Genomic DNA, 12264 nt, shown 5'->3' on the forward strand with positions numbered 1-12264 from the left:
GTACCAACGTAATTAGAGCAGTAAAATAAATGTTTTGTATACGGTCTGATATACCACGGCTGTCGGCCAATCAGCATTCAGGGCTTGAACTACCCAGTTTATAAATATATTTACACTCCAGACTCCTACATTGCTCGTCCTAATATTTATATATTTCTTAATTCCATTCCTTTACTTTTTAGATGTGTGTATTGATCGTTATTACTGCCCTGTTGGAGCCAGGAACACAAGCATTTCGCTACACCTGCAATAACATCTGCTAAATATGTGTATGCGACCAATAATTTGATTGGATTTTTGAAAGTGTTACATCATTCTCAATCCGCGTTGCGTTGTGCCTAAGAACAGCCCTTAGCTGTGGTATTGTATATTGGCCATATACCACACCTCCTCAGGCCTTATTGCTTAAGTAGAACACATTAGCGTATTATAAGGCATTATAAAGGTCATTAAAATAATTATACATATGTTCTTCATAGAAACTGTTATCCTTTATATATTCTAACAACTCACATTTTAAGATTCATTATTTCATTTGTTCCATGTTAAGGACTGTAACCTAGGAACAAAACTATTTGTCTCCCTCTTCCTGTTGCATGCAGTTCCTCTCTCTCTTCCTCCCTTCTTCTAACCCTTCCCTCCCTCCTTTTAACCCCACCCCTCTGGCAGAACCAGGAAGTCCCTCCCCTCCACAAACTCTATTCTGAGGAAACGAAACTGATCTGAGTCTCTGTGTCGTCTGTCTGTGTGAGAGTGAACAACCGTCCAAATGGCTCAGCAGGGAGTTCTGCTGGACCAGGACCAGTTCTGTTGTTCTGTCTGTCTGGATCTACTGAAGGAGCCGGTCACTACTGCCTGTGGACACAGTTACTGTAGAAGCTGTATTGAGGACTGCTGGGATCAGGATGTTCTGAAAGGTGTCTATAGCTGTCCTCAGTGCAGAGAGACCTTCACTCCAAGGCCTAATCTGAGGAAAAATAACATGTTGGCTGAGTTGGTGGAGAAACTGAAGAAGACAGGACTCCAGGCTGCTCCCCCTCCTGCTCTGTGCTATGCTGGACCTGGAGATGTGGCGTGTGATTTCTGCACTGGGACCAGAAAGCAGAAAGCCCTCATGTCCTGTTTGGTGTGTCTGGCCTCTTACTGTGAGACTCACCTCCAACCTCACTATGAATTTCCTGGTTTCAAGAAACACAAGCTGGTCAAAGCCACCGCACAACTACAGGAGAAGATCTGCTCTCATCATGACAAACTGCTGGAGGTTTTCTGTCGTACCGATCAGCAGTGTATCTGTTATCTGTGTACAATGGATGAACATAAAGGCCATGATACAGTGTCAGCTGCAGCAGAGAGGACTGAGAAACAGGTAAGACCAGAACTACTTGTTGGTGACTGTCTGATAAACAAAGAATTAAAGATACAGTAGGAACTAAGGCTGTTTGAATATGAGATCATTCAAATTATCCACGGCAGAACAGATATGAACATAAACCTTGATTATATAGATATGTTAACCCAGATTCTCCAAATGTATCACCATTTTCTAAAGTCAAACACCATTATCAAACACCATTATCATTCGTTATCAAACACCATTATCATTCGTTATCAAACACCCAATCAGCTCCCCCTGTTTTGTGCACTGTTAAAACTATAATCATTCACATAACAATATAATAATATAATTTCACACAGACACTTCCTCAACATATTAATCCCTATCTTCTATGGGCCCTATGTCCCATTACTATACTATTGATCTACTGGACAAATAAAGCTTGATAGCTCATTGAAGAGTGATTCTCCACAGAGGCAGCTGGGGATGAGTCAGCAGAAAGTCCAGCAGAGATTCCAGGAGAGAGAGAAGGACCTGAAGGAGCTCCAACAGGCTGTGGAGTCTCTCAAGGTGAGTATTGTTGACCAGAGGAGACACACCATTTCACTTCTCTCCTCCAGTCAGAGAGAGAGAGGCCCCTATCCAATCCCACTGTTGGGAACAGGCTGTCTGGACCCCTTTCAGAGAATAGACTGCTTAATGTAACCGGCGGGATATGAACCCGGGTCTACTGAGGAGAGAAACCAACATCTTGACTGTTTCACCAAGAGGACATTCCCCATTAGGCTGACACTGATTTTGAAGTCGCAAGAGGGGTTACCTCATCACATAACCTTGAGTAACCATGAAAGACTCAAGTCCCCTATACATTAAAATGGAGCTCTCTCTCTCAATTTAATTCAAAGGGCTTTATTGGCATGGGAAACATATATGTTTACATTGCGAAAGCAAGTGAAATAGATAATAAACAATCAGAAATTAAAAGTAAACATTACACTCACAAAAGTTTCAAAGTAATAGAGACATTTCAAATGTTATAACTCAAGTGCAAACAGAGTGAGCCATTCGCCAGACTGAGTTCTGGAGGTGAAATGGAAATGAATGAGGGAGAGTTAAATGAGGTAGAAGGTGTGGTGATGAGCTCAGAACCAGAGCCTGGCATCAATGGACATGATAAAGAAGAATCTGGTGCAGTAGGAGTTACATTGTAGGAGAAAGTGGATCCATTCCTTTTGGTAGATCCATTTGTGGTTTCAGGGTGGGTGGGAAAGGAGTTGGGTGCAGTTGAATCAGTGAAGGTAACCTGTAGTGGACTTGTGATATTTGTTTGTGTTATTTCTGACCAGCGGGAGTGGGCGCTCTGTGTCACGCAACTTGGGTCAAGATCTGTTTCTTGCTTTGCTCTTAGGAACAGGGCACCATTGAAAGGAGTAATTTCTGGTGTAGCGTTAAGTGTAGAAGTGGAGCAATTAAGGTTGAAGACTGCTGGTGTTTGTGATTCCCGCCGTTTGGTGCAACACAGACCCGGTGGTGAGCGTGGTGAAACAGAGGAGTCACTGTCAGTCCTTTTGAGTTTTGAGTCTTTACCCAACAAAGTCATGGTAGGATATATCAGTTATCCTGTTAGAGCTTTTGTGGCGAATCCACTGTGCTGTTTCAGGTGCAACGTTTATGGTCATGTTGCAGCAGTTTGTAGGAGGGAGATTCCAAGATGTGGGAATTGTGCAGGAGGGGAGGGGATAGAGGATTGGGTAGTTTCGGTGGATAATGTTGTGTGTGTCAACTGTTGGGATGCCCATGTTGCTGGGGATCTGAAGTGTCCGGTGCGAGAGAGGCAGGTTGAGGTGGCTAGAGTCAGAGTAGTGCAGAAGGTGTCGTATGCTGAGGCAGTGAAGGAAGTAGAGGAGGATGGGTCAAGGGTGAGAGATCCTGAGAGGATCCCTGTGAGTAGTAGATCTGTGCCAGCACAGAGGGATAGGCCAACGAGTGATATATGCTTCAGTAAAGTTAGCTTCTTAGAGTTCATAGCAATGGTTATCAACTGTACCGCAGAAATGGAACGTAAAAAAAAGAAAAAATATGTTGTGGTGGCAGCTGCAGAGAAGTATTTGGGCATACAAGATTTGACTTCAGAAGAGTTACAGGGTGTGTTGAGTTGTGGTTTCCTGTCCTCCCAGGCCGTTGGCATGGTGCAGGAGCAGATAGGGTCAAAGTAGTGGAATGGGGTAGTGGGTATTTAATGAGTAGGGTTAGTTGGAAGGGTGTTTTTCTGTATTATTATAATTTCCCCTTTTCCCATTTTGTGTCACAAAGTATAATGGATTTATATTATAATCCAGCCTCCGTTTATTACTTACGAACAGACCGTAAATAGTTGGTTAGTTTTGGTAAATTTAAAAATAAAGTGGTTTTCGTGTGTTCTCGGCTGGGTGCCAAGCGGAATCCGTTAAACATGTCTCTTTTCGTAGACAAGTGTTTGTTTCTTAACAATCTTCAAGGTTACACAGGGGAGGGGTGGAAGACAGGGTTTGCTAGCACAGATAGTTTTGGGTGTTTCTAGTGTGGGGATGTAGGGCATAATGCTAGTGCAGACAAGCGCGACCAGCCGGCAGCGGGGGCTAGGACTAGGCTGGACACAATACATTTTGAACGCCTTTTTCTGATAAAATTACTTCATTGCATCCGCCATGGAGCCCAGTTTCATAATATTACCATATGGCAGAACACTTGATAAACAACACATTTGTTTTATTTTTTAAATGTGGTTTGAACTGGGTGTGACCTAGTAACCTCTATGTGAAAGTCCAGCAATTGGCATTTCATAGGTGGGGCAGGTTTGAGACTGATCTCCAGAATTAATAAGAAAAATACACTTTATTTCTCAGCTGCCTCACCAATGTCTTTACGTGAATTAATAACTTTTAATTGCTAAATGTTTCCAATAGATGGCTGCATAAAACCACAAAGCATCAGGTATAGGCTACAAGCATAAAATAGCATGCAACAAAAAGACTATGTCCTATGATTTTCTAAAAAGGTCACTCATTACTTTACAGTTAGCTATATATCTCGTATTAGGCCTGTGTTGCTTTTGGGAGAGCAACAAAATATTAACTCTAGCAGGTATTGAACACCGGCCAAATAATCCCTACTCAGATGCGCTAACCTCAACCCTAGTAAACATGCATTATAAAAACCTTCTATATAAAATTATCTCATATTGGGAGTAAATAGCCTCTGAATAGAAAAGAAAAAACACTGCATCTTCCAGCCCACCAATAAATTACATCATGCAACCGTCGCGGTTAGCATATTTACCTCAACATGCCCCTCGCTTGCGTGAGAAGGCAGAGTGGCTCGATGCTGGTTGATGAATTTGACAATGAATGTACTAGAAAAATATGTTTTTGTCGACCAGAGGTGACTGAATTAATGTTCAGGCTTATTGATAATCGTTATAGTAACGAAGTATAATTTAAAAACATGAGCATAAAAACAGGTAATAATAAACATGAATCATCATTATATTACTTCACAGTAATGTGTTTTCAGTCCTTCCTCTTGCGTTAGCAGTGTGGAAAGGGACAGTAAAAAGCTCAGGCAGGAGTTTTCCTGTGTGGTGGAGTGGTGGTGTATCCAGGGAGAGAACTAAACTAATCTTCTGAAAAGTCATTCATGGTCTTATGCTGCCATCTATTGGAATTATTAAGCAACTGCAGTAGTACTGAATAAAGTGTTTTTCCTTACTAATCCTTACTAAAATAGTGATTACTCAGAATTGCAAAATAAATGGCAGGGGTACCAGGAGGGAGGAGAGTACATTTTTTACATTTTAGTCATTTAGCAGATGCTCTTATCCAGAGCGACTTACATTTTCATACTGTCCCGCCATGGGAAACGAACCCACAACCCTGGTGTTGCAAGCGCCTTGCTCTACCAGCTGAGCTACACGGTAGTAGTGCATGGCCAAGTGGTGGTGCGCAGGCCGTGGAGAAAGCGGTGGTGGGGAGGGTTGCAGCTGGGCTACATGAGCTGAGGCAGGTTTCTGTAGTAACAGAGACTCCGGTGGGCGAAGGCTTGGTGGGCTCATCCCAGGAAATATTGCCTGTCATTGGGGAAGAGGCACTGATCAGGGGGGAAGTGCAGGGGGGCAGAGACTGGGGAGGAGGAGGACGGTACCGTGCCAATGGAGGAGGAGGAAGAGGGGGGAGGTGAGTCTGCGGGAGCGGAGGACAAGGCGGTCTCGTTTTCAGACGGCTCATTGGATCCAGAGCTGACAGCCAGTCAGGCTGAGGGCCCAGTATATATGGTGAGAGAACTTTCTAGGTTCCTGAAGGAGACTAAAGGGGAAAAAGAAGGTTCTGCTGGAGTCTTATTTGATTGATCCTGGAAGGTTTGTAAGGTCAGTACAACACGTGATGAAGAATGAGGGGTTTAGTGTCCTCTCACCCAGGAAGCGGTATAGGCTGAGAAAATGGGTCATGGGTTCTTAAGGGCATGTCTTCAGAATCTGCTTAAATTGATGTTTTTTTCTGTCATGGCGGCTTTATGGGCTTCTCTACTGGTTTCTGATTGTGGTGATTTCCCTCCCACCTCTTATGGAGATTTCACGGTTAGACTTCCTTAACATGAACGGCAGCAGAGACTGGGGGAATAAGTCAAACAAAAACATTTAAACGTGATTTTTTTGCAAGAGACACACAGTGATGTGATTAATGAAGTGTATTGGGGGTCTGGTGGAAGGGGGCGCAGGTGCTGAGCCATGGCACAAATCTTAGTGCAGGAATAGCAAAAGAGGTGTGTAAGGGTAGGTTGTTAGTGGTTAGAGCCAAAATCAATTTCCTTGTCTTTGCTTTCCAAAATGTGTCTGCACCTAGTACAGGGCTCAGTTCTCTGTTTCACCAGGGCCCAGGCAGGTGTCCTATTGGAAATTCCATGTAAAGCTCTTCCAAGATGTCAGTTTTTGCTCAAACTTCCAAGGCTTTTGGGAGAGGTGGGGACAGCAGAAGGGGGAGTAACTTCTGTTGTGGGGAGAGGAGGGAGCCTGATGGGAGGGTAACTTCTGTTGTGGGGAGATGAGGGTGCCTGATGGGTGGGTAACTTCTGTTGTGGGGAGATGAGGGAGCCTGATGGGTGGGTAACTTCTGTTGTGGGGAGATGAGGGAGCCTGATGGGTGGGTAACTTCTGTTGTGAGGAGATGAGGGAGCCTGATGGGTGGGTAACTTCTGTTGTGGGGAGATGAGGGAGCCTGATGGGTGGGTAACTTCTGTTGTGGGGAGATGAGGGAGCCTGATGGGTGGGTAACGTTTTTTGTGGGGAAATGAGGGAGCCTGATGGGTGGGTAACTTCTGTTGTGGGGAGATGAGGGAGCCTGATGGGTGGGTAAGGAGGGACAGGGCACCTCTGCAGCTTCCAGGGGGGTTGCAGTGGGGCTGTGAGTGGCTCAAGATGCTTGGGGTGTATCTGGGCTCCGGGGGGTGGGTTAGGAAGAACTGGGAAGGAGTGTCACAAGCGGTGGTGTCGAGGCTGACGAAATGGAGGGGGCTCATCTCCCTAGTGTCATACAGAGGGGCGGTGCTGATCATCAACAACTTGGTCGTATCCTCTCTATGGCTTAAATTGGCCATTCTCAACGCCCCCGGTGGTCTGCTTGTGGACCTGCAGCGCAAGTTAGTGAATTTTTTCTGGTCAGGGTGGCAGCGTTCTGACTCAGCAGCACAGAGGCTACTGCACCGTACGGAGGTGGGCTGGAGGGAACCAGCATGTGCTCTGTTGAGGAGGGCTGGTGGTTTGGGGCTGGATCAGCAGATCTTCATCATGCGGCAGGAGAGACTCAATAAAGCAGGGGTCTCTGATTTCCATGCAATGTGCTTTTAGGGGTGGGGGTGTTAGTGTAATGAGGATGGCTCATTAAAGTAAGACAAGTCAGTCTCTCTCTCTCTCTCTCTTAACAGAGCTCTGCACAGGCAGCAGTGGAGGACAGTGATAAGATCTTTACCGAGCTGATCCGCTCCATTGAGAGAAGGCGCTCTGAGGTGAAGGAGCTGATCAGAGCCCAAGAGAAGGCTCAAGTGAGTCAAGCTGAAGGACTCCTGGAGCAACTGGAACAGGAGATAGCTGAGCTGAGGAAGAGAAGCACTGAGCTGGAGCAGCTCTCACACACAGAGGATCACATCCATTTCCTCCAGGTAACTCAACTGCCTTGATACATGTGATATGAAATTAAAACTCAATGTGAAACTCTCAATCATTTGGTTCTGTTCTCTCTCTCTCTCTCCCCCCAGAGTTATCAGTCTCTCTCCGGTACCAGTGTATCTTCAGACTTACCCAGCATCGTTGTCCGTCCTCTTCAGTACTTTGGAGATGTGAGTAAGACTGTGTCTGAACTGAGAGAGAAACTAGAAGACGTCCTTAAAGGAGAATGGACCAAGATCTCCTCTACAGGTGTGTTGAAAATAATAAGAACATCAACTTTAGACCATTGAAAGTTCCCTACTAGTCATATACACGTGGAATATGGTATGATGATAACATTCCCTCTCTCTGTGAATGTGTTTGTGTGTCTGTAGTGAATATAGTGGATGTTGTACTGCCTCCAGAGCCCAAGACCAGAGAACAGTTCTTACAATGTGAGTCTCTTTATTCTGAAGTAACTAACAGTCTCTTTTTACTGACACTCCTAACAATCCCTCTAGAAATATATAGCAATAGTAGATCTAATCAAAGACTGGGTATCTATCTGACTCCTCATATTTCTCTGATTTGATCTCTGCTGTGCTCTAATCAAAGACAGGGTAGATACAGTATCTGACTTCACTTATTGTTCTAACTCCCCTCATTGGTCTCTGCACTGCTCTTCTCCCAGATTCCTGTCAGCTCACACTGGACCCAAACACAGCCGACACACACCTCTCTCTGTCTGAAGGGAACAGAAAGGTGACCTATACAGACCAAGTCCAACCATATCCTGTTCATCCAGACAGATTCACTAACTACTGTCAGGTTCTGTGTAGAGAGGGTCTGTCTGGACGCTGTTACTGGGAGGTGGAGTGGAGTGGGTGGTGTGTTACAGCAGTCTCATATAAAGACATCAGCAGAACAGAAACAGATGGTGGATTTGGATACAATAACAAGTCCTGGAGGTTAGAGTGCTCTAGTGGTGGTTATTGGTTCAGACACAATAATGTTGTGACTAAAGTATCAGGCCCTCAGTCCTCCAGAGTAGGAGTGTACCTGGATCACAAGGCAGGTAATCTGTCCTTCTACAGTGTCTCTGACACAATGACCCTCCTCCACAGCGTCCAGACCACATTCACTCAGCCCCTCTATCCTGGGTTTAATCTCTTTGGTACTGCTGAGCTGGTTAAACGGTAGTAGGGTCCACATAGACACTAGTCATGCTGGTGTAGTCTATAGCTGAGCTGGTTAAACTGTAGTAGGGTCCACATAGATACTAGTCATGCTGGTGTAGTCTATAGCTGAGCTGGTTAAACTGTAGTAGGGTCCACATAGATACTAGTCATGCTGGTGTAGTCTATAGCTGAGCTGGTTAAACTGTAGTAGGGTCCACATAGATACTAGTCATGCTGGTGTAGTCTATAGCTGAGCTGGTTAAACTGTAGTAGGGTCCACATAGATACTAGTCATGCTGGTGTAGTCTATAGCTGAGCTGGTTAAACTGTAGTAGGGTCCACATAGATACTAGTCATGCTGGTGTAGTCTATAGCTGAGCTGGTTAAACTGTAGTAGGGTCCACATAGATACTAGTCATGCTGGTGTAGTCTATAGCTGAGCTGGTTAAACTGTAGTAGGGTCCACATAGATACTAGTCATGCTGGTGTAGTCTATAGCTGAGCTGGTTAAACTGTAGTAGGGTCCACATAGATACTAGTCATGCTGGTGTAGTCTATAGCTGAGCTGGTTAAACTGTAGTAGGGTCCACATAGATACTAGTCATGCTGGTGTAGTCTATAGCTGAGCTGGTTAAACTGTAGTAGGGTCCACATAGATACTAGTCATGCTGGTGTAGTCTATAGCTGAGCTGGTTAAACTGTAGTAGGGTCCACATAGATACTAGTCATGCTGGTGGTGATGGTCCCCAGATGTGATGATTCATTCTGCTCTGTTTTTATGTACAATGATTTGATTGATTTGATATTATTATTATTATCTTCAGAATATGTTATGAATTACAATTCAATGCATTCATATTTTTTTAAGTGCAATGTTTTAATCTTATATATTCACATTAATCATGATGTATGCTGTTAATGTATGTTGGTTGTCATTCAGAACCATTGAAATGTTTTCTCAATTGGTTCTCTGTCTCAATGTCATTTTCCTCAGCATCATGGAACAGGTAGTTACTTACTTGCTAATTGAACTATATGGGCCGGTTTCCCGGACACAGATGAAGCCTAGTCCTTGACTAAAAAGCATGTTCAATGGAGATGTCCGGGAAACCGGCCCTAAATTTGGCATCTTTTATTCTCCCATACTGCTCAGTCAAGCAACATTAAACCTGTCCAGCAGGTGGTGCTATTATCCAAACAATAAAAACATCACATATCTTGACTTGTCACTCAGTATATCAGAAATGTTCAGAATTGTACTTTAATATCATTGGAGATTGATGGTCTTTTTAATCCACTACCCAGAGTCAGGAACAGATGAAGTTAGGTCTGCTACTGTTCAGTTATTAAATATGATTCATGGTGATGGGAAATAAAAAATCCATCTAGTAGTAGTTTTCCTTTGCTATTTATTCCAAGGTGTGTCTTTAACTTGTAAATGGATTGTGTTGAAGCTGGCATGTGGTGTGGATGATAGAATAGAGTGAATAGAGGAGAGAAGAGAGGAGGAGAGGAGAACATCATATAGAAGAGTGGCGCAGTGGTCTAAGGCACTGCATCGCAGTGCTAGCTGTGCCACTAGAGATCCTGGTTCGAATCCAGGCTCTGTCGTAGCCGGCAGCGACCGGGAGACCCATGGGGCGGCGCACAATTGGCCCAGCGTCGTCCAGGGTAGGGGAGGGAATGGCCGGCAGGGGATGTAGCTCAGTTGGTAGAGCATGGCGTTTGCAACGCCAGGGTTGTGGGTTCGATAAAATAATGTATGTGCTAACTGTAAGTCGCTCTGGATAAGAGCGTCTGCTAAATGACTAAAAATGTAATAATGGGGCGGCAGGTAGCTTAGTGGTTAAGAGCGTTGTACCAGTAACCGAAAGGTCGCTGGTTCTAATCCCCAAGCCGACTAGGTGAAAAATCTGTTGATGTGCCCTTGAGCAAGGCACTTAACCCTAATTGCTCTGGATAAGAGCGTCTGCTAAATGACCAATTATTATTTTTATTTTTTTGATAAGATAGAGAAACAATTCATACCCAGGGGAGTTACTGGCTCTGGCCCAAATGACTCCCTGTTCCCTACGTAGTGCACTAGGCTACTTCTGACCAGATCTAAAGTAGTGCACTACATAGGGAATAGGGTGGAGATTGGAGATTTGCTCACTGGCATTAGAATATTAGAAAATCATACTGGAATGTTAGTGGTTGCCTCATTAGAATATCGTTATGTTAGTGGTTGCCTCGTTAGAATATTAGAAAATCATACTGTAATGTTAGTGGTTGCCTCGTTAGAATATCATTGTAATGTTAGTGGTTGCCTCATTAGAATATCATAATGTAATGTTAGTGGTTGCCTCATTAGAATATCATACTGTAATGTTAGTGGTTGCCTCATTAGAATATCATACTGTCATGTTAGTGGTTGCCTCATTAGAATATCATATTGTAATGTTATTGGTTGCCTCATTAGAATATCATACTGTAATGTTAGTGGTTGCCTCATTAGAATATCATACTGGAATGTTAGTGGTTGCCTCATTAGAATATTAGAAAATCATACTGTAATGTTAGTGGTTGCCTCGTTAGAATATCATACTGTAATGTTAGTGGTTGCCTCATTAGAATATTAGAAAATCATACTGTAATGTTAGTGGTTGCCTCGTTAGAATATCATACTGTAATGTTAGTGGTTGCCTCATTAGAATATCATACTGTAATGTTACAGTGAGGGAAAAAAGTATTTTTATCCCCTGCTGATTTTGTACGTTTGCAAACTGACAAAGAAATGATCAATCTATAATTTTAATGGTAGGTTTATTTGAACAGTGAGAGACAGAATAACAACAAAAAAATTATAAATTGTTATGAATTGATTTGCATTTTAATGAGGGAAATAAGTATTTGACCCCTCTGCAAAACATGACTTAGTACTAGGTGGCAAAACCCTTGTTGGCAATCAGAGGTCAGACATTTCTTGTAGTTGGCCACCAGGTTTGCACACATCTCAGGAGGGATTTTTTCCCACTCCTCTTTGCAGATCTTCTCCAAGTCATTAAGGTTTCGAGGCTGACGTTTGGCAACTCGAACCTTCAGCTCCCTCCACAGATTTTCTATGGGATTAAGGTCTGGAGACTGGGTAGGCCACTCCAGGACCTTAATGTGGTTCTTCTTGAGCCACTCCTTTGTTGCCTTGGCCGTGTGTTTGGGGTCATTGTCATGCTGGAATACCCATCCACGACCCATTTTCAATGCCCTGGCTGAGGGAAGGAGGTTCTCACCCAAGATTTGACGGTACATGGCCCCGTCCATCGTCCCTTTGATGCGGTGAAGTTGTCCTGTCCCCTTAGCAGAAAAACACCCCCAAAGCATAATGTTTCCACCTCCATGTTTGACGGTGGGGATGGTGTTCTTGGGGTCATAGGTAGCATTCCTCCTCCTCCAAACACGCTGAGTTGAGTTGATGCCAAAGAGCTCCATTTTGGAGCACAACACTTTCACCCAGTTCTCCTCTGAATCATTCAGATGTTCATTGGCAAACTTCAGACGGGCATGTATATGTGCTTTCTTGAGCAGGGGGACCTTGC

General features: G+C 44.0%; 1 protein-coding gene across 1 annotated transcript; it reads left to right on the plus strand.

Moving 5' to 3' along the window:
* The first annotated feature begins 750 nt into the window (after positions 1–750).
* LOC311123809 (tripartite motif-containing protein 16-like) lies at positions 751–9911 on the plus strand. The gene is made up of 6 exons (XM_084198038.1): positions 751–1366; positions 1778–1906; positions 7292–7525; positions 7622–7781; positions 7907–7966; positions 8203–9911. Exons 1-6 carry the CDS (start codon positions 770–772, stop codon positions 8709–8711), a joined length of 1689 nt encoding a protein of 562 aa, XP_084054164.1. The 5' UTR covers positions 751–769; the 3' UTR covers positions 8712–9911.
* The last annotated feature ends 2353 nt before the right edge of the window (positions 9912–12264 follow it).

This window comes from Coregonus lavaretus, assembly GCF_964263955.1.
Source record: "Coregonus lavaretus genome assembly, contig: HAP1_SCAFFOLD_1685, whole genome shotgun sequence".
Lineage (NCBI taxonomy): Eukaryota > Metazoa > Chordata > Actinopteri > Salmoniformes > Salmonidae > Coregonus > Coregonus lavaretus.

Excerpts from the sequence above, each read along its gene's own strand:
- LOC311123809 (XM_084198038.1), top strand. The coding sequence starts at position 770 with ATGGCTCAGCAGGGAGTTCTGCTGGACCAGGACCAGTTCTGTTGTTCT. Across the intron at positions 1,907-7,291 it reads AGGCTGTGGAGTCTCTCAAG|AGCTCTGCACAGGCAGCAGT; the intron begins GTGAGTATTGTT and ends CTCTCTTAACAG. Across the intron at positions 7,782-7,906 it reads GACCAAGATCTCCTCTACAG|TGAATATAGTGGATGTTGTA; the intron begins GTGTGTTGAAAA and ends GTGTGTCTGTAG.